Source organism: Lytechinus variegatus, chromosome 16 (genome assembly GCF_018143015.1).
Source record: "Lytechinus variegatus isolate NC3 chromosome 16, Lvar_3.0, whole genome shotgun sequence".
In the NCBI taxonomy this organism is placed as follows: Eukaryota; Metazoa; Echinodermata; class Echinoidea; order Temnopleuroida; family Toxopneustidae; genus Lytechinus; species Lytechinus variegatus.
Genome location: NC_054755.1, coordinates 21,427,384 through 21,450,398, shown reverse-complemented (window position 1 = coordinate 21,450,398; position 23,015 = coordinate 21,427,384). Strand labels below are relative to the sequence as shown.

The window sequence follows — 23,015 nt, the reverse complement described above, 5'->3', positions numbered from 1 at the left end:
GTTGTAACTATACATTGAAACATAACAAAAATGATATAACAACAATTATTGGAAAGTGTTAATTCATAATTTTTGAATATTTGTATGTAATTATGTAAGTCATTTAATCACCCAACCCCTCTTCGAATCGTTAGAATTATATCACTATGCTATTGTGCAATACTTTTCACGCACACCATACCTGAATGAAATTAGCGACAAAGTTGATACTGGCCTGCAAACGACCTTTTCACAGATATCAGATTTTCTCAAATCTCAATGAACTCATGGATTTTGAAACAGTCATGGAGGATTTTGTCGGTGTAGAAGTTCGAGATGCAAATGGAGCTTTTTACAAGGTGTGTATGTTTTTACCGTCAATTTATAGATTCATGGATTTGCCATTCCGTATTGTCAAACGTCTACACTGAGCTGAATGTGTTAAAGAATTTTGTGTGTTTACTGTTGTGTGTGTGGAGAGAGACTTGCCGAGAGAATGGAGTGAGCAGTGCAGTCGACTTTCGTCAGTGATTTTGACCAATTTGTACGGCATCATCCGTAAGCATGCATGGGAGTGCATGGGAGATGGAGTGATGATGCACTCATTCTAGGCTACAAGATGCTAAGCAGTTAGAATTAGATAGTCTGTTCTAACTTGTATCATATTTTTTAATTTCTTGTTCACCAGTAGAGGCGCACGGCCAATATGGGAGACTCCAATAGGGGAGACAATCTCCCACATTGGAGACTTGCTTTGCAAAAGGACAAAAGAAACAACACCAACAAAAGCATGATTTTTTCCACCCAAAATTTTGTCTCACTGAGGTCAGAAGCCCATTTGTTTTGTGTGTGATTAACAACAAAAATCCTTATCAAAACAAAAGTAGACGGTGAATTTTTAAAGTAGACGGTGAAAAGGGGTAATTTGTCATGAGGAATCTGCTTATCACATTTTTATTTGCCGCCAAGGTAATCCTTTTGCCGCAAATGTAAACAAAGGAAATTAGTCTCCAAAACTGGAGACTGTCTCTGAAATTGGATACCCAAATTCTTTACAAAAGTCTCTGATATTGGAGATAATTTCCCACATTGGAGACAGTCTCCAATATTGGCCGTGCGCCTCTACTGTTCACAGATGGAGTAGACAGCGGGCAGCCGTCTGTTTCGAGGAGTTTTTTATTTTTTTAAATTTTTTAATTTCTCCTCGTACACAGACGGGTCGCTATTGTGCAGGGGTATTAGATTAAATTAGAGTTCCATATGCACCCCCCACTAAAATTGAAAATGAAAACATGGAGAAGGTTCAGAATAATATATCTAAAATATAGAACATAATTAATGGGGAAGTGGAAATACATACCAAAAATGCAAAATATGGGCTTTATTCCGTCAAATTTCGAGCAGGATCTAGTGCATGTAATTGTCTATAGTATAGACATCGGTTTATTTAGTCAGTAAAGGGTCTGTGAGTCAAGACTAGTCGAACTATCGGCTAATAATCGTTAAAATACCCCTTTCGGGTATCAGCGCTTCTCACTAGCATAGCGGGAAAGGTCTTGACTGCAGATAAATCGAGGTGAGTTCGAGTCCCCACTTTAATAGTTAAGCAATAGTAAAAAAAATGATAGAAAAATCTGAAGTGAACCAACCGGAAGTCTCAACAACATTTTGTTATTTTTAGTGGGGGGTGCATATGAAACTCTTTCCTGTGCAGCCACCATTAGGGGACTTACAATGCAAAATCCCCCATCGGGGCTCTTAAATTTTTGTCTTGAATGCATCAAACTTTTGAAAATTAACGTGACCGAAATGCAAATTAATATTCCCTCTTGGCATTAATTGCCCAAAATCGGGGAAAAATCAAGTTAAAAGTAACAAAATCAGTGACTTATCTCAGCTGTTGCGAAACTTCACCTCCCTGTTTTATCTGAACTTACATGTAGTACGTAAACATTTAGCCATTGAGTGTCCTGTACAGATCGCGCTAGAACTTCTGTCTCTGTATTTGGTGAGTGAAGCCAACGGAGTTCAGCTGAACAACCAACATAACAGAGACCAAAGCTTTTGGTCTTGTGCACAGACAGCTCACGATTGTGCAGCCGCCATTTTGGTTAACAAAAATAAACCTGACAGGGCTCTTCGATTTTTTTCTTAATTTCATCAAAGTACGTAAAAGAACTAGACCAAAATGAAGATCATGAAGATTAATAGAGAAAGTGGACACTTACATGTAGCATGATAAAAATTAATTGGACCAAAACAAAAATACAAATTACAATCATTGAATCATATAAAATGTGTATTTCTGTAGCACAAATGTTAATATTATTTTGTCATTAAAAATGGAATTGAAAAAGTATGGTAAACAGAAATTATCTACTTACTGCCCAAAATCGGATGCTGTTTCCAAATATCGGACACGTAATGTTGAGTGGCGCAATCAATTTTGGCGATTTAAATCGCGATCTACACGTAAACCCCAAAATGATTGCTTGATTGTTGAGAAGATAACTAATTGTATCAGCTGCAAAAATGCAGATTTTTTATTATCACTATCAATAATTTTGATATAGAAATCAGTAAATAATAAGTATTTACATGTACTATTAAGCAAACAGACCTCTTTCAGCTCTAAATGTTGGACATCTTCACTCAGCTGCATACGAATTCATTCTGAAAATGAGGGTGCGCGCGTCAACAGCACACATTTCCTATTCAATCAGCTGGTATGTCTGATGTTTGGGAGAGTGCCTTATTTGGAAGGGTTTCGAATTTCATGCCGTAGGGAACCCACGCGATGGCCATTGCATATTTTCTTGCGATATGTCGAACATTTGCAATCTCTGCTGCAATATTTCCGGAGAGAGTTGAAGTCATTTTTGTCCGATGTCAGGAGGTTTTTTACTCTATTCCGTTTTGGCCTTAAATGCACCAAAGCGAGAGAAAAAAAAACTTTAAAAGGGGAAAAACAGTGACTTACTTGGCTGTCGTGCAACTCCCACTTCCCTGGTTTTTCCAAACCTAATACGTACATACAGTAGTCTAATGCTGTTCATGCTAAACTCATTGGCCAGTATTCTGAAGTCGGGTTTAATTTAAAGTTGTGGTTTACTGAAAGGTAGGGGGAAGGCAGGGTAAGTTGAGCCATTTTTTTTCATGTAAGAACTGATATGATTCATAATCTTTAGAAATAAAGTACCTTGTCTTAAAATTTATTTCTTGGGAAACATTTTTACTTAAATTACATTCTACCCCCACAATGAAAGTCACTGTCACCTTTGAAACACAAAAATGTCAAACGGCTCAACTTGCCCCACCCTTGGGGTATTAGTTCAGCCACAAAAACTGTGTACAAAAGGTATGGGACAAGAGCCAGCATGACAAGTTTTTTTTTATTTCAAAGTCATTCTCTTGCTAATTCTCTATAACTACTAACATCTTAAAAGTTAAACAACTGTCGTGTGAATTTGGTCCTTTTTGCCTGCATATCAGTGGCTTTTCAATTAAGTTTTTTTTTTAAATATATACATGTACAGTACATTACCATATGAATTACCATGGCTCAACTTGCCCCATGTTGGCTGGCTCAACCTACCCCAGTCCGATATTTTCACATTGCATTTCTTACACTTCCATCATGTAAAAGACTATGACCAGAATGAGAATCCATAAAGCTTTGCAATGATCGTAGAACATTTTTCTATGATTGATTCCATAACTACAATGTATGCTCAATCGTAAAAATCAAGGGTACGATTACTCGCTAACCTTTGTGTTATGGGACCCTGGACTACATGTAAGTAACAATATTGTTCTTATTATATTCAAAGATGCATGTGGGTAAAAAGCGCTTGTCTATTTCACACCTTTTAAAAAAAAAATTTACTGAAATTTGTATTTTTCCCTGTGAAAAATTATTTTTGTTTCAACGTTGAAAACAATGTGGTGGGGTTAATAGGAGTTATTGAATGGGCCATCGATATATGTATAATGTCTGACTCATTCATTATCGGACTGGGAGTGGTGGCTCAATTTACTACCTCAGAAACATGCCCCACCTTCCCCTACAGGTTTAATTTATGTGCTCAGTGGACAATCTTAGGCCCGAATTCACAAATCTAGGTGGTTTTTAAAACCCATGGTTTATGCAGATTTCCTGTACATAACTTACGCTTAATTTAGCGTGTGCATGTGTAAAACATGTCCAATGCTGATGCGTGCTTTTGTCACAGTGCGCCGAAATTGGCGCCTGTTGCCGTGGTTATCCACGCTATTTTATTCAATGAGTCCACTGTTTTTATTCATGAGTCCACTCTTCAAACAGTGGACTCATGATTAAAATAGCGTATTCTAACCATGGTAACAGGCGTCAATTTGGTGTACCGTGACAAAAGCACGCATCAGCATTGAATGTTTTATATACGCGCTAAATTAAGCGCAACTTATGCAGGAAATCTGCATAAACCATGGATTCAACCAGGGGTTTTCAAAACCACCTTTGTGAATTCGGGCCTAAAATTTAATGATTAAGAACTTATGTAAAAAGAGTTTTCTTCATCACTAAAGCATGGTGAAACTTGAAAGAGCATTGTGTAAACACTGGAATGTATTAAAACCAATTGATGATATTTTCATAATTTTTAGCTTTCCATAATTTTAACACAGAGTTAGACCATGGCCTAATATCCTCAGAATACCGTCATTCGGTCTACTGTCATTTTGGTCTAATTGTCATTTGGTCCAACTCACTGTAAGAGTTTAATGTTGAGATTTCTACTACTTGTAGTTAATATAATTTTGTATATTTTCAAATGAAAATATTATTCGTTCATCCAAATATGATGTTAGACGAAGTAGATATTAAATACCCCGGTAGACGAAATCGGAAATTAGAAGAAAAGAATATTTCAGTGAGCTGAATTAGTAGATGATTCAGTATGTATGTTCAAATTTATGTTTTTTTATTACCAATACCAGAAAGATAAAAAACAATGATTCTGCAAATGTTCATACAAAAATATGAATTGAGAAATACATTTTTTTTTAACCATGAGTAAACATTTATCAAACTCCAATACAAGAGCAAATAGAGCAATTCTTCCATAAGAAAGTAGACCTACACTGTACATAGCCAAATTGGGTCACTTGTAAAGAAGAGAATTCACAAATGTTGCTTGAATGGAACCTAAAATTAGACTGAGAGTTCAAACTGCAAAATACCGCAAGAACACTTTGAAGCAAATTTTTTTGATTGTACATTGACCATGGCATGGGAGCAATAATAGATAGGTGTGAAGCCATTACCCAACACTCAAGGTCTAGGTGTGGGACTGCATTCTGATGTGTGAATAGGGTGTGCATTTATGTGGGGTCATTGAAAAGGTATTTGATGTGAAACATCGTGCATGCACTATGATTGCTTTTGCGGCCCTGGCGCTGAAAGTCTCTGCACCACTGTGGCACTGCCATTCCCCATTGATCCGAGAAATCCTGATTCAGAATCTCAGACATTTTATTTACGTTAATAATAATAAAATCACCATTTTAAAAGTCAAGTCCACCGCAGTGAGTTGATTTTGATAGATACCATGTAGCATGATTAAAATCAAACTACACTAGTGCGTTGAAAATTTTTACCAAAATCTGAAGTTGAGTGTTATGGCGTAGTGGAGCGGTGCAGTTATCAGTATGTTTTATTTTGTGGTGACCTTGCGATTGTTTTAAAGTAAAGAAGAGATTAAATACATGAAATTGCTGAGAAAGTATCGCAGTAAAACTGACTTTCATAACTTCTGCAAAGGACCATGAATCTGAGTGACGTTTTTTTGAAAAACGGAATAGTTCCTTTGACTGTCCACATCAATTTGTTTTGATATGGAGTAAAATACGAAAGAAATGACACAGATCTTTCCTTTAAAAGGTAAAATAAGTAGTCAGGAAAGTCCTTTGTGGTGATTGAAATGAGGATTCCCTTATTTTAGATCCATTGTTGGTGCACAAGTATTAAGGGAGCTTATGATGTCAAACACTCCAAAAATTATCTTGGATGGATTTGACCACTCCATTAATTATCAAAGATTGCTGTTGATTTTATTCTAGTTGGAAGCCAGGGGGGGGGGCAATACATGATTTACTCTCCATGGATGATCTGAAAGGTAAATAAGAAGAATTACAGTGTACAAGATTTCTGTTATTTTCTCTCCATCCCTCTGCCCTTTTCTTCCCTATCCTCTTCACTTTACCTCTCTCGTTCCTCTCGCTCCCTCTCTATTCCATCTCTCCTTTCCCCTTGCCCCATTTAACACTCTGTTATGTATTTAACATGATAATTCTGTGATTTTGTAATTCTTGAAAACCTATCAACATTTTGACCATGAACATGTACATGTACATCGATTGGCAAACTACATGCACTAGTGCATTGAACTTGTACAAAATTCAACCTACATGTACATGTATATGATGAACTTACTAGTCAAGATACAGACAGAATTTCATGTACATGAACTTGTCGCAGAAGACGGGATTGAATTGAGATCTCATCTAGTTTGTGCCAGAAGGGTTTTGAAAAAGAAGCTGATGCACTCCAACATTGATTATAAAATGGTTCTGGTCCTGATCAGAAGATGTATAGGTTAAACATGTCCAAACGCTGTAAGTCAATCATGTGATGATGAACTTCAAACTATGTTGCCATCATTGTATACGACACCGTTCTCACTGTCTTCCTAAAACTAGTTTTACTGGAAACTAGTTGAACATGTAATGAGAACGGTTGAATAGATCTCGGAAGCGATCTTCCAAACTGGTTCATAAAACTACCTTGCGATGTACATGTACATGTAGTTTTTAAGATCCCTTTGCCTTGTTAAACTGGTTTTAGCTTGAGGACACAACCATTCTTTGGGAAGGGATCTTCGCACATTTTGAACGCGCTACTCTACACACTGCGTGTAGAATGCCTGCGATGCAGTTTCGAATTTTGCGCAAAACGTGTCACCCGACTGAGAGCATTCCTGTAGAAACAAGATCGCTTTACGTGAGTTAATTTTGAGAACCACTTTTGGATGATCAAAGGGGAACACTAGCAAAGCGATCTTCCAAACTGGTTTCCTGAACCGGTTTCCAGTAAACTTTTAGAAAGCGCAATGAGAACGGGGTACACGTGTACATCTTGTGATGTATATCTGAAGGAAGAGCTCTTTATAAAACTGGCCAAGATTTGCCTTCTGCTAGTGTGTGTGTTTGTTGATGTAAGCTGACACCAATGCACCCCCAATCCCTATTTAAAGGGGAATGAAACCTTTGGAACAAATAGGCTTGTGTAGAAACAGAAAAATCAAAGAATAAGAATAAAAAAAGTTTGAGAAAAATCGGACAAATAATGAGAAAGTTATGAGCATTTGAATATTGCAATCACTAATGCTATGGAGATCCTCCCATTGGCAATGCGACAAGGATGTGTGATGTCACTGATGAACAACTTTCCCTTTGGTGGACTATAAAATACCCTTAAAATGTCTCTTTTGCTTTTTCTTATGATGATGCAAACTCTTTATCCATGATGTATTCTTAAAAAATATGTATTACATGCCCTCATGTAGAAAGAACACATGATCTATGGATAGATGTGATAAAAGAGGCAATTCAAGTGAAATATATACTTAAGTAATGGGGAGAGTTGTTCATCAGTGACTTCACACATCTTTGTCGCATTGCCAATTTGCTATCTCCATAGCATTAGTGATCGCAATATTCAAATGCTCATAACTTTCTCATTATTTGTCCGATTTTTCTCAAACTTTTGTTGATCTGTTTCTTTGATTTTTCTGTTTTCACACAAGCTATCTTGTTCCAATGGTTTCATTCTCCTTTAAATGATTTATTAAAAGTTCAGGAATCTCCTTTGGCAGAGCGGATTTTGATAGCCATGTCGTGTGTACATGTGGGCCTATGTAATATAGCTTTCATGAATATGAATCAAATAATAATGATAGAGTGTTTCTAAAGCTCACCAAATCCACATTGATTATGTGCTCAAGGCGCTGAGAAAAGGAAATGAGAAATATTACATGGAGCAGGAAAAGAAAAGGATAAAAGAAACACAATCATGACAATATAAGAAAAAAAATACTTGGAAGGCAATTTTAAACAAATGGGTTTTTAGAGCAATTTTGAAACAATCGATATTTGAAATATCACAGATGGAATTTGGCAACTGATTCCACAAGGAAGGTCCAGCATGTGCAAACAACCGATCCCCCATGATTTCTTCGATTTAGGAACTGGGGGGGGGGGGGAGTGGGGGAGGTGGCATGTTACCCTTTTCCCTTGGTTTTCAAATTTTGTACAGGAGCCTATGAGAGAGGGTCATCTCTTTCCCTCTTGTACGGACCAAAAATCACATGATTATGCCACCTACGGTATTATGAAATTGTACACGGTTGTGAGGTTGGGAGGTGATATCGATAAGCACTGTTTCTGAATTTTCAAACCGAGCTGAACATTTTGGAATTCATATGCAGTGATAAAACTTATCCTGCCGGATCTTAATTTTGGTGTTTGATTCCCAACACACCCAACCCAGCTCACCAAGGTTTTTTTTTTTTTGTCCATGTCTGGCAAAAGTGAAGTTGGTATCTTGGATCAGTGGTAATATTAGTGTAAAAGATCGATGCTAAATTTTGACTGCATCAACGAAACGGGGACAATGTACCTTTTACTGAAATGAAAGTAATAGATAAGCCCTACCCTATGTCAAGGCTCCACACTTTTTTCTTGATAGCCAGATAGGTCCACCAAACTCCTCAATTTCATTTTTTTCGGTGGCCCACAAAGCAAATTTGGTGCCCTAAAACAATAGAAAACATTACGATTTATCAAAAGTTTGGTAGCCCAACCTGGCCACTATTAAAGTGAAATATAGCTTTTAAAGAATTTTCGTGGCCCAACTCTCATTTTTGGTTGCCCCGGGCCACTGCGAATGTGGAGCCCTGCCTACGTGCATGTTGCAGGATGGGAGGTCTTTAACTCTGATGGACATTCAAGCAGATAAAAACATCTTTTGCACTGCAGCCTGATCTCAAAATTCATTCATCAAATATCACAAATAATTGTGGGTGTTTGTGCTTTGTATTATTGTCTGATATTATTTTCAAATGTTGCAAGCAAAATTCTTGAAATTCCTGTCAAGTCTGGACAAACAACCCATCCGGCCATACATGTACATGTATAGTGCAGCAACTGGGAATAATGTACACACATTTTACCTTCCTGATGAAGAAATATAATTCCTTGTGAAAACATGTAGTCTAAAAAAAAAGTAGAGCTTTCATTTCAATCAAAGCCAACATCACTCCTGATGCTGCATTTGATACCGTATGCTCCCCTTTTAAATAGCCATGTTAATACTAGCGTGTGCATACGAGGACATGCATCTGCATGCTGTAAGATGTTGAATTTAGCACATGATGTCAGCCTGTATGATGCGATGCATCAAGCTTGAAACATGTACGTGGGCTCTGGATACTATTTTGACATCATCATTCATGACCATGTACATGAACTGTACATATACCATACAATATTAAAGAGAAATTCCAGTAGTTGCAGTTAACACTGATTTCATGAGAAAGTCTGTAAAACAAGGCTTAATTGCCAGTATATCATCGAGGATCTAGATCTGGTACAGTTACATTAACTGGACTTTGTGAAATCTTGAAATCTACGCTGAAAAATGTTCACACCGAAAATCCCCAACACAGATAAGCGCACGTGGGACAATGTATAATTATTGCTTAGGGCGTCGGGCCCGACGCCCTACCCGAATCCCGTGCTTATTTGCTGATTTCTCAGCAATTACACAATTTCTTCCAGAATCCTTTGGCACATGCGTTTTATTTATACAAACAGACACTTTAGTGGTCATTTCATTGGATTCTGTACGAACTCATTTTGATATCGTTACCAAAACTAGCATTTACCTTTAAAGTGTGTCTGCTTTTGCCATTTGGCAATCGTACCTTCTGATTCACTTTATTACCCATCTACATGTATGTACAAAAGCAGTGTATACATTCTTGAATTAAAATGTGCAATGGAATTGCAGAGATGCCAAGTTCAAAGACCAGCTATGCGTGAGATTTTCTGTGGATCTGAGTGAGATCACAGACATTGTGTACAATATATATGGGGATAGGCTGTGATAGTTGCGTGAGACAGAAATTTGAGAGGATGAACAAGAGTTCAAAATGCTTGAGTCTCGCGCATAATGCGCGAGACTTGGTAGCTCTGGAATTGATCAATCAGATTGTCTCAGTGGCAGCAATCATAGAACTTTTTTTTAATGTAATTTGGACAATCCATTCAGGATACATGTACACTGCAACAATGGAACAAAAGAAATTGCCTTTTTTCAATATGTTAATAGTGATGGCATATTTTCAAAACATTTTGATTATAGATATATTAGGGTACATGTACATGTAATTAGGCTCAACTGTAGATAATGGCAAAATACCTGTATTACGCTGTACATATACATGTACACATATATTGCACTTGAAATGGATACTCTTCACATCTGTTCTGAACGGTGACAACCCGCTAGACCGATGGTCCGCGAGATCGAGGGTCCGCGAGACCGAGGGTCCACGAGACCGAGGGTCCGCGAGACCGAAGGCGCGGTCGAGTGGTTTAAGGCGCCTCGTTGCAGCGGCGTTACAGGTGCCTGTTATCGGGGGGGGGAGTAGGGCAGAAAAAAAATCCCGGTAACAATGTCCAGAATCAGTGGCTTTGCTAGGATTTCATTTTAGGCATGGTAGGGGCGGTGGTGAGCATGCGAAGTGTGAGATTTATCTTAATGAGCGCGCGAAGGGCGATCCATATTTTAAGGGGAGTCTCCCTTTCCCGCGCGAAGCACGGAAGCTGTGACGTTTTCTTCGAATTGTTCCTTGTCTGCTCTCGCTCGTCTTACGTTCTCCTATTTTCTCGCTCACGTTTCCCCCCTTTTTTTTTGGGGGGGTGGCTTTTTTTGCTACAAAGTTGAAATCAATTAATACATATAATTGTTCATTTTTGTTATTCATTCATTTATATTCAACTATTCATTAATAGATTCCCTTTTTCATATCAATTTTATAACATTTCAGCTTCTGCCGAATTAGTATTATTAGACGGGGAATAGTTTGCAAAAATGATTTTCATAATACTACGCAATCGGACACCCCATCCCCTCTCTTACTTTATCGTCTTACGAAATCATACCATAGTATACATAACTTTAACATACAGGACTGTTTATAAAACGTTGTCTGGTATTAGAAAAATATTCATCCATTTATTTGGAGTGTCGGTTTTAAAAATTGATTGAATAAACTAAAGTGATGAATAAAATAAAGGAGACAAAATGAAACAAAGCAAAACAAAAATGCCGAATAATGATAACAATTTAAATGATAGTAATAATAATAATTATGATGATAAAAACAACGGTAATAATAACAACTGCTAATACTACTACTACTACTACTACTTCTACGAATATGATTACAACTCCTACTACAACAACAACTACTACTACTATGACTTCTACTTCTACTACTGCTGCAGCTGCTGATATCATGATAACAAAAATAGTAACAACACCAATAAAAAATGGGTTTTATAGTAGAACTCCCCCAGAGGACTACTCCTCCGGAGGGCGACTCCCTCATGATAACTCCCCGATGAAAACTCACTCGAAGGACCATTCTCCCGAGGACAGGTATTAATGTACGTTCTTTTCTTTAGAACTTTCACCTTCTTGTTCTTATTATTCTGTTTAAATGAAAAAAAAGCTAAGATAAGATTGCCCATAATGAAGGTTCAATGTTCCAGGTGTTTGTATTTCCATAATATTTCCAGTTTTCTTGTTAAACATTAAATGCACAAGATCATGAAGCAGAATTACCATAAAAACCGTTAAATAAGTAGAGTTAGTGAAATAAGGCATCGTTAGTTTATACTGTAAGTAGCAGAAACATGCACCCCCTCCCTGCACCCCTCCCTCCTAGAGTTAAATTAGGTTTATATAACTCTATGGTTTCGCACGATTCGCGTGCTCACCACCGCCCCCAAAATGAAATCATAGCAACGCCACTGATTCTATTTAGTTACCGGGAATTATTTAACCCCCTGTCCGATAACAGGCACCTGTTACGCCGCTGCAACGAGGCGTTTTAAACCACTTGACCGCGGCAACCGATGAAGGGAAAAAAGTCGGTCTCGCGGGCCTTCGGTCTCGCGGACCCTCGGTCTTGCGGACCCTCGGTCTAGCGGACCCTCAGCCTCGCGGACCTTCGGTCAAGTGGTCGGACCCCATTCTGAGCATGTATGTACATGTAGGTCTACAGTAGGAAGTTATGTATTAAGTTCTACAGTGTAGGAGGCAAATAGCATTTTGGATCAAAGAACAAAGATGCATTTAGCTAAAAAGAATATGATGACAGTCACTGAACAATTTTTACTTGGAGGACGAGAGGAGCAATATTTCATTCATATTGTTATAAGCTACTGTCGTCCTTGCATCTGATTGGCTATTTAAGAGCAGTTAAGTCACTGAGCATCTGTGTTGTCATTGACCTCACAGTGAACCTGGTCAGCGACCCACTAGGGGTGTTTATGGAGGCCTCACTGTTCTGCACTGTATCGCTGCATGTGTGTGTGTGGGTACAGTTCAAGTGTGATTGGGGGACCAAGATGTGTGTATGTAAACTGTATTAAACAAGCCTTTAAAATTGATCAAGGCCATCAAAGGTCATGGCAAAGGATGCCCTTCTGCTTGGCTTCAAGGCAAGGTAGGAAATATGTGAGGGCGACGGGCAATCTAGCCCTCATGTCAGCCCAAATAACCCCTAAACACGAACCCCCAAATAGCCCCTAACATTCCCCCCAAAAAGCATGCTTTGGGGTGACCATTCTTTTTGAATAGCGTTAACCCAAGATATGCCACAAACAGTATTCAAGATCTTGGCAGAATAAGATTTGCATAATGTCTACTGCATAATTGCTTGTTGCCCCTAAAACGTACATGTAGCCCCAAATAGCCCTGCCCCTTGTTGAGAAAAAGATAGCCCCTACGAAATAGAAATGATTTCCTACCCTGCTTCAATGTCCCCCTCAAAAGGCCTGCCTCTCATTGACCTTGGAGAGCTGCCGTGCCTTTTTATTTTTTTTCCCACCCGTGATAAAGACCTCGTCTCTCAAAATTTTGAAAAAAAAGGATACCGGTAGCTTAGAAAGTTTTTTTTGGCATGTACAGTACCTGTATTACATACATTTGATGTACTGTACATTACAGCCTTGTTTTGTAAAGAAAGAGGTCTCTAGACATATATTTGTAAATTAGGAGACTATTGCCATACAATAATAATTTTTCAGCTGCATTTAACACCGCAGTGACGTATTTTGATATCTGCAGTAGATGTCAACTTAGTGTAATACAGTGTTTATTTACAAGAGAGTTGTATCCTTCACTTGGGTCAGATTAAAAAGATTACAGAGACCTGACAAGATTTCAAGTCTCTCTGGCATTATGTATTCTGAGGACAGAGAATAATTCTTTATTGGTTTAAAGATCGTCCACCATCATTGTGAAACCTGCTGCTTACATCCGACTGTTTACTTACTTGGTCCAAACATGGACATTGATCATGAGGTTCCTGTCATTATCCATGTGTCCGAACTTGCCCACTTTCAGGTCTATCAATAGTGCACAACCTTTTAAATGTCCTTTGTGAAATTGAGCTGTACATGTATATGTCCCTTTAACTGCATGTATTCCTATCCTATTGTATGCCAGGCCAGGTGACTTGGTATTAGACTGCATGGGGCGAGTGGTGGATACTTGACATAGCTATGGTCTTACTCTCATCACACATATCATCTCAATATAGAATCTCTCTTTGCTGTACTCTCTTCTCTCTCTCTCTCTTTCATCTTTGCCACTTCTTATTCCCTCTCTCTCTCTCATACTCTTCTTTTCTTCTCCAGCTGTAGTATCATTTCAATGTTGAATCTTTTGTCAATACCCTCTTCTTCATGCTTCATCTTTTCACTATCTTACCTCCTTCTATCTTCCTCTCTTTCGTTAATCTCTACTCATTTCCATATTGAATGTCTCAAATTGTGTACATGTATGTATGTACACTTCTTTCTCTCATCTTTTCACTCTCTTGCTCTCTTTTCCTCTTTCTTGCACTCCATAGCATATCATGATACAAATTTCCAGTGATTATCACAGACGATGGTCATAAGCTACTGAAAATTACATCCTTGCATGAGATTGGTCTAGAATAAAATTTAAAGAGAAATAAAATTGCTATACTATAGATTTGCTTCATTAAAGGCTCAGACTGGGGACTGTGCCAATTTGATCTTAATCTCTGACCCTCTCCCCCAAGACATGAAGCACCCTTGTTTCTCAAAAGCTTGATTAATGATTATTTCATCTCTGTTTCTTTGAAAACAAATATTGCAGGCTTATGCTGCCCAACTTTGGCAAAAGGTAGCAAGTGACACATCAGTCAAATTTGAGTTCTTGTCGTTTCAGAAACACCCTTTATATGTTGCACGTTCTTGCAAAATTTGGGGAAGAAATGATCGTTCTATGGAAAGATATTGAAGAAAATATGCTGTTACATTGCATTGACGCCTACATAAATGACGAACACACATTGCTCATTTACAAAACATGATACTTACATAGTACATTATGTAACTTGCTTCCTTTTGCCAAAGTATGGCAGTATGCTTGTGATACCATCATAATAACATACAATAATGTCTGAACGATGCATGGTCAGTATTCCCAATACAGCTTTTACCCCTACATGTATATTTTTTTCTTGTGTGTACGTGTGCTTGTCTGTTGGTCTACCTCTCAATCATTCCAAATTTGGGGGATATAATCTGAACTTTTATTCTTGCAAACTCTTTGTTAGGACAGAATTTTCATATTTTTTCATAGTGTCAAATGGTTGTGCACACAGCTCTTATGAGAGATGCAGTATACATGTATGTACATTCCTTCATGAATTTTCAAGCAAATCATGCCTACATGTACACTGTATTTTCCAATCAGAAAGGTTAGGAGGTGTCTCTGACTGTGTCTCTCCGTCTCATTCTTTCTCTCTCTTTCTCTTCCTCAGTCTCTCTTTCTTCTGTCTCCGTCTCCTCTGCATGCATCTCTGCCGCTCGATGTCTCCACTATTAACAGACATAAAGCCTCCCATCCTGAATACACTATTTAACCATGCAGTGACACTGCATGTGTTGTGTACTACACATGCTCATGTTTATCAACAAGCCTGTCGACTTGGCTTGGCTAGCTGCATGCTGGAAAGATGACAGTACTACAATCGCAATACATGTACATGTAGCTCTATTTAGATGCAGATGTCATACTACTGTATGCACTTCTACACCACATGCTCTTGTACAGTATCAACATCAATATATGCTGTACATTTACATAGTGTTTTTCAACAATATGCAACAAACTTGCATGAATGTTTACATGAAATGATGAAAGATATTATGTCAGAAGAACAGAGATGCCAAGTTCAAAGACCAGCTATGCGTGAGATTTTCTGTGAATCTGAGTGAGATCGTAGACATTGTGTACAATGTATATGGGGACAGGCTGTGATAGTTGCGTGAGACAGAGATTTGAGGGGATGAACAAGAGTCCAAACTGCGTGAGTCTCACTCATAATGCGTGAGACTTGGTAGCTCTGGAAGAAAGTACAAGATTCCTGTACAATGTAGACCTGTATTCATTAACTGTAGATATTCACAGAAGATCAGGGGCTGCGGAATGGTTTTAAAGGGGGGGGGGGGGCTGACCATGCAAGAAAATCATAATCAGATACATGAAGGTAGTTCATTGCAGAAGATATCATACATGTACATGTGTGTGTACTAATGTTGTAAGTTAGAGCAATTACGGGATCGGAGTTCGGTTCGGAAGTTTTGCTCCTAAAATCGGAATCGGTTCGGATATCGGATCGGAAGATATTCAAAAACAAAAAAATACATTAAAATTTGTATGTGGCCGGCACGTGGACAAATGCGGCACGCTACACTGATGGCAGAATTTGTTTTGATCTCCGACAAAAGCGGAGGAAGAAGATGATGAGTTGTTTTGATCTCCGACATAATCGGAGGAAGGAAAATAAGATAATGACGTTCCAGCGTGCGACACTACCGCCGATCAACGATAGGCCTCTTCTCTACAACATCGTGGTGATGGCAGAGTCCGTCCTGAACTTTTAGAGGCCGCATTACTTACCGAAAAAGACGCATTATTATCCAGAGTGGTTTACCATGATATTCACCTTCTCTACAACATCGTAGTGATGGCGGAGGTAATCGTAAACTCTTAAAGGTCGCATGACCTCCCGAAAAAGACGCATTATTATCAAGAGTTGCTTACCGTGATATTCACCTTCTCTACAACATCGTAGTGATGGCGGAGGTAATCCTAATCTCATAAAGCTCGCATGACCTCCCGAAAAAGACGCATTATTATCCAGAGTGGTTTACCGTGATATTCACCTTCTCTACAAGATCGTAGTGATGGCTGAGGTAATCGTAAACTCTTAAAGGTCGCATGACCTCCCGAAAAAGACGCATTATTATCAAGAGTTGTTTACCGTGATATTCACCTTCTCTACAAGATCGTAGTGATGGCGGAGGTAATCGTGAACTCTTAAAGGTCACATGACCTCCTGAAAAAGACGCATTATTATCCAGAGTGGTTTACCGTGATATTCACCTTCTCTACAACATCGTAGTGATGGCTGAGGTAATCGTAAACTCTTAAAGGTCACATCACCTCCCGAAAAAAGACGCATTATTATCCAGAGTTGTTTACCATGATATTCACCTTCTCTACAACATCGTAGTGATAGCGGAGGTAATCGTAAACTCTTAGAGGACGTATAGTCAGATAGTCGTAAATATTACCGCGCATGTCAGCGTGTTCAACTAAATCTTATTTGCCTCCGCTTAAGATCAAAACATATCGTCTTTTCGTTGTTTTTCTTCCTCCATTTTTGTCGGAGAACAAAACAAATTATCACCAATTATCATCATCATCGTTTTGTTCTTCCCCGATTATGTCGGAGATCAAAACAAATCATAATCTTCTTCTCCACCCGCCTTTCCGCTAATATCGGAGATAAAAACAAATCATAATTTTCTTCCCCTTTATCTTCTTTTCCTTCCACCGCTTTTGTCTGAGATCAAAACAAATCACCAGCGCATTTTGACGGCAAACATGTCGCCACGTGTTTTTTTTTTTTTGTCTTATGTTTTGGTTTTTCCGATCCGATTTTTTCCCCACTGGTCCAAAATCGGAGTTCGGAAAAATGTAGAAAAAAGGGGAAAATCGGATCGGATCGGGAATTGGAATAAAAATCGGTTACAGCATTAGTGTGTACATGTACACATTACAGAAGATTATTGCTACATGTACCTGTACACAAAACAGTGTATTGATGATGTGCATTACCAGACATTACCAGTTCATTACACAAATACATACTAGCACATTACAATGAGTTTTATTGCAGAAGATGCCAAAGAAGAGCAATGAAATATTTTCTTTAGAAATCTGGCTTTTAACCTTTAAAAGAATCGAAGACAAACAATCATTTCTTTTTTTAATAAAAAGAATTTACTAGAAGGGTCAAACCTGGGGTACATGTACATGATGTCTGCAACTATGTCTGTTCTTCATATTCTCTATAGATGCGTATAAATGTTGAGAGAATAAATAGCATAATTATGGTCTGAGGCACAGTCATCATGCATAAAATGTATGTTATGCTTCCTTTTAATGAATTTTTCCCCATCGTTGTCTTGAAGCTGATGGAATCTCTGATAAAAAAGAGTGAGTGCCGAGGACATGGCGCTCACTCAGGGTACATTATGTTCAAGCACAACGCAGCCAAAAAGAGACAAACATGGATCCTCTTCACTGTACATTTATGGATAGTACATGTACCTGGGTATATATTGCAATCAGCTTGGAGATATTTTAAAAATACCGTATAAAGGGAAAAAATTATTGGGGCTCTGGGCTAGTATACTTAGGAAATGCTCCCCCCCCCTTCCAAGGCTTTTAGGGGCATTTTCACCCTGAGCCCCCAAGTAATTTGTCCCTGGTAATCCCTCTTGGTACATTGTCAATTCATCCACTGACACATTGTCCACTCACCACATGGTCTACCTTCATTTAGTCTAATGCCATTCAGTCCATCAACATTTGGTCTAACAATCATTTGGTCCAATAAACATTTGGTCCAATCATCACTTCATCTAATCACCAGTTCGTCTATTTAAAGATGACCATTTCGTGTAATAACCAGTTGGTCTAATACCCATTTTTTTTCATCGATTTCGCCCAATTAACACTTTTCCAATTAACCCAAATGGACTATGGACTAAATGGCTATTGGGCCAACTGGTTATTAGATGAAATAGTGAGTGGACAAAATGGCAATTAGACCATGTAGATAGTGGACGAATTGGTGATAGACCAAATGATAGTAGACAAGTTGGTAATTAGATGAATTGGCATTTAGACAAATACGGATGGTCCGGGCTGATATGAGCAACATGCTGAAAATTTCATCAAAATCAGATAAATAACGAAGTTATTCAATTTTAAAGTTTGTCAATATGTTGTGAAAACAGTTACATGTATACATGTATGCACATTGTCATGAATATTAATTAGGTGGGCTAGATGATGTCGCATCCCCACTTTCCTTTTTATTACATGAAATCATAAATGTTTTATTCTTTTATACTGTATTGATGTGTCACCATTATGATGACATACATGTAAGTTGTGGCAATAACTATAAATGCACTTTAGTCAATTGTAAATCCAAAATAGTTCTTGGTTGAAAACTTTTGAATAAACATAATTTCATATGATAAAATACAAAAGAACAAGTGGGGATATGACATGAGCCCACCTAATGAATATTCATAAAGACATGCCAAGAACTGTTAAACCGGAATAATGCAAATCTTTAAAATTCAATAACTTTGTTATCCGATTTTGATGAAATTTTCCGCATTTTGCTTTGTGAATTTTACTCTATTCATTGAGATATAAATATCCCCAACCTGGACCATCCCTTTGATAGTTAAAGTGATATCATCAGAGAAGTGAAGGATTGTGTTTACCCGACAGACTCTCAACATGAGCTGTCTATCAATGGTACTTGACTCTCAAGAAAAGAATTCCATTCCTCCAGCATTTTGACATTTCTCCCACTTGGGAATAGCATTGGGAGCTTGAAGAGGATGGAAGCAGAGAGAAAGAGATGGAGAAAGTGAGAATTAGGGATAGATCAAGGGGATACTTGCAGGTGGAGTATTAGCTCCAGTTGTATATTTTCACAAAAATTTTGTGATCATTTACAAATTTTAATACAATAACAGCTAAGAGCTACATGTATGTACTGAAATCCTTTTATACTCTAATTACATGTAGCTGATAGTAAATTTGTTACAAAAATTGTGCATTTGGTGTTGAACAATTCTTTTTCAAATGGGACTTTGTTCTGTGGATCTGTGCTTTTGACTCTGTTCTTGGTTTGGAGTGTCACAGTGGGCAAAATATTTCTGTTAATATCTCTTCTGTGGCGCTTTCACCTGCAGTCTCCATCCCTCTATTCTTTCCAATTGGAACAGGGTGGACGATGAGATTTCCTATGATGAGGTCACTTTGTCCTTTCATCGTCGTCGGTCCGATTCCATTCCGCAATTCCCATCGAGAGATGATGGACGATCACAAAGAATTCACCCCCTCGGCTTGGTGGATCCATCTTTGTCAGATGGGATTGTAGGGGGATGCCTCAAGACGCACGCATGCAACGCATCCAGAAATAGGAACCGCCAGACTGCATTGGAATGTCTGAACTGAAGATGAAATTATGTCATTGTCTCTGTTATATATACATACAGTACAAAACATGTACATTGAAAGAGTGCATGTAAAGGGTAGCATTTCATCAACATTTTTGTCTGACAAATTGTCAGGTCTGACAACTTTCCTTGATTATGATTGGCGGAGATCCCGGGGGGGGCCACTTCCATTCACGAGTGGATACCATGCGCGACCATGGGGTCTCGAAAAGCACCCTAAACACGTAATTTCCAGATTCTGAAAATGCACCCCTTAACAAGTATTGGCGTGTGAAACCCTACCCGTAACAAGTATTGGAAACAAAACGATACTATTGGCAAATAATCCCTGAAATGAACCCCTAAACAAGTACAGGAATGTTTTATTGTTACGGGTCCTTCAATCGTCGGCTTTACCTTATTTGGTTTAGTACGACCCCACCTTCTACACCTCGCGCAAATCGGACTCTAAACACGAAGTGTTGGGACAAAAAGGACATCCTTTATAAAACATTTTAATTTTGTTTTATCATCCCCGCAAATTCGACCCTAAACACGTAATTTTCCTAGCGAAATAGATACCCTTTTTTCATTATTTTTGCGTTTTTGACACCCTTATCACGTTACGTACGTAACGTGCCCTATCGTGAAAAGGACATCCTTTTTACGTGTTTTTTTGGTCGCGCATGGTATCCACTCGTCAATGTAAGTGGCCCCCCCCGGGGCGGAGATGCACTGTTACCATAGTAACTGTCAGATAAAACAGTACTTATATATTAAAAACGTCTGACAACTACAAGTCCTTTCATGAAATGTTCCCCAGTACTGTATGTACACACTGTACTCCAGTCATAGATACATGTACATGTAAGGAATTTTTTATGCAATAGGAAATTGCACTGTAGATACAAGGGTATGCAGACTGGGATGTCGCAACATTGAGACCATAACAACAAATGAGTTTCCCTGAGTAATTTTGCAAGAAATCCTAGTTTGTACTGCCTCTTCTTTGTTTACATGTACCCATACACATCGATCATGTTGCAGTGTAATGTACATAGGAAGTGGGGATTCCCCCAGTCAGGAATTCCCACATTCTGCAATGTACATAATGGGTGTGAACTTCGCACATTGCAAGGTAGCTCAGACAATTCAGTAATTGCTTTCCTTTTGTTCAATTTGTCAACACTAGACAGGTGACATCAGATGTAATTTATTCATAATTTTTATGGCATGATGATGTAGCCAGTAATGAGGCTGGAGCATTCTTTTTGATGCCTTTGTTTATAAGCAAGTCTATATACACGTACATGTGTCCCTGAATCTACATGTAATCTTGTGATTTAAAACTACATGTAAATCTACATGTACATGTATGTAACTTTTAGTTATGCTATTGTTTTAGGGCTATGTCATACTCTTTCTACTTCATTTTCCCCCCTTTAAAGTTGGGTATATTCAGAGTCTTGTCTATGTTACAATTACAGTAGATTGAAGAGGGGGGGGGGGATAAGATTTCACTTGATATCTTAATATTGGCACTCCTTCAAGTTAATAATAATTGCATTGTATTATCTTTCATGTACAGGTTTTTTTTTAGTTCTGTATATTTTTCCGTTATCATTCGTTACACCTCGACTATCTGTCGATTCCTCCCTTATTTTTATCAAAATATTTTTCCATATTTCGTGTCAAAATGTGTAAGAATTAGAAGAATAATCAAATGTTTTTCTTGTGTATTCCACAGGCAGTGCTAAAGAATATATTTGAAGACGAAGTGAGCATAGCATTTGAAAACAAGTAAGTTAAACTTTATTTTTAGATGCATTTTGGGGGATGCATCTCTCTACCAAGTTTGACATAAATTTATGTTCATTTTCATCATAAAAATGGTCAATTTCATCAACATCACCACCACCATAATCATCATCATCTTCATCATCATCACTACCACTATCATCACCATCAACTTCATCATCATCACCATCATCATCATTGTTATCTTCACTATCATCACCATTATCACCATCAACATTGTCGACAATGTCATCATCATCATGAGCGTCATCATCTTCATCTGATCAGCGTCATCATGAACGCCATGTATGTCATCAGATCATATTTGTTGTCATCATCATCTGCTCGTCATACATGTACGTGTAATCATCATCATCATTATCATCTCCATAATCATTGAGCTATTTTCATAATTATCGTCATCTAGAAAGATCTTGCGAATGCTTTCTATCCATGTACTTTGTTCTATGTACTTTTATTTTAACTAATTTGAGACTAAAATCAGCAATAAATCATTCTTGAGGTCCTTCATGTACATTTATACCAATTTAGATTGAGGATTGAGTTTTCATCAGGGGCCGCGGAACGGTTTTCAAAGTGGGGGGGCTGAGCCAAAAGTGGGGGGGCTGACCATGCTAAAAATCACAATCATATGGTCAATTTTACGTTTTTGTACACGATTTTGGAAAAAAGTGGGGGGGCTAAAGCCCCCCAGCCCCCCCCCCCCCCCCGGTTCCGCGGCCCCTGTTCATTAGACCGTTAGATCGGATTCTATAATGAATAAATGTTTTCCATCAATCATTCCATAATATTTGTTTTTGTCATTGGTTTTAGCTGGACAGCAGAGAGAAGAGTTCCAATTAATGTTGTTCGTCTTCCACCCGAAGCCTCAAGAGAAGTGCTAGAACTCAAGTCTGATGATGAGGTCGAGGTAGGAATCAACTGAGATTAATCCTTTGTTTTTTAATAGGATGTGCAGAAGGACCATGTGAAAAATCTGTTAATTTTAAGCAGACGCCCCCCCCCCCTCCCCCATCCCCACCTCCCACGTTAATATTTTTGGGCAAGGCCACATATCTAGAAAGCACATTTAAGCAATATTGACTGGCCTCGAGGCGATGCGACATATATCGCCCAAACTAGATTTATATCGCCCGAGTCGTAGACGAGGGTGACATTAATTTAGTGAGGGCGATAACGTTCTTTCTCCCCCAGGTTAGTCAATATTACTATTTTAACCAAATCGGACATCTAGAGCAAAAATCATTAAAATT

The 23,015-nt window shown here is 38.3% G+C and overlaps 1 protein-coding gene across 1 annotated transcript in view; it reads left to right on the top strand.

Annotated features, from left to right (window-relative positions):
• Positions 1–208: 208 nt before the first annotated feature.
• LOC121429657 (fragile X mental retardation syndrome-related protein 1-like) overlaps positions 209–23,015 on the top strand; it is a 38,533-nt gene continuing 15,726 nt past the window's right edge. Inside the window, exons 1-3 of the mRNA XM_041626803.1 lie at positions 209–338; positions 21,692–21,744; positions 22,576–22,672. Of these exons, the coding sequence (XP_041482737.1) occupies positions 267–338; positions 21,692–21,744; positions 22,576–22,672 (222 nt within the window). The 5' untranslated portion in view covers positions 209–266. The remainder of the gene's footprint in view (positions 339–21,691; positions 21,745–22,575; positions 22,673–23,015) is intronic.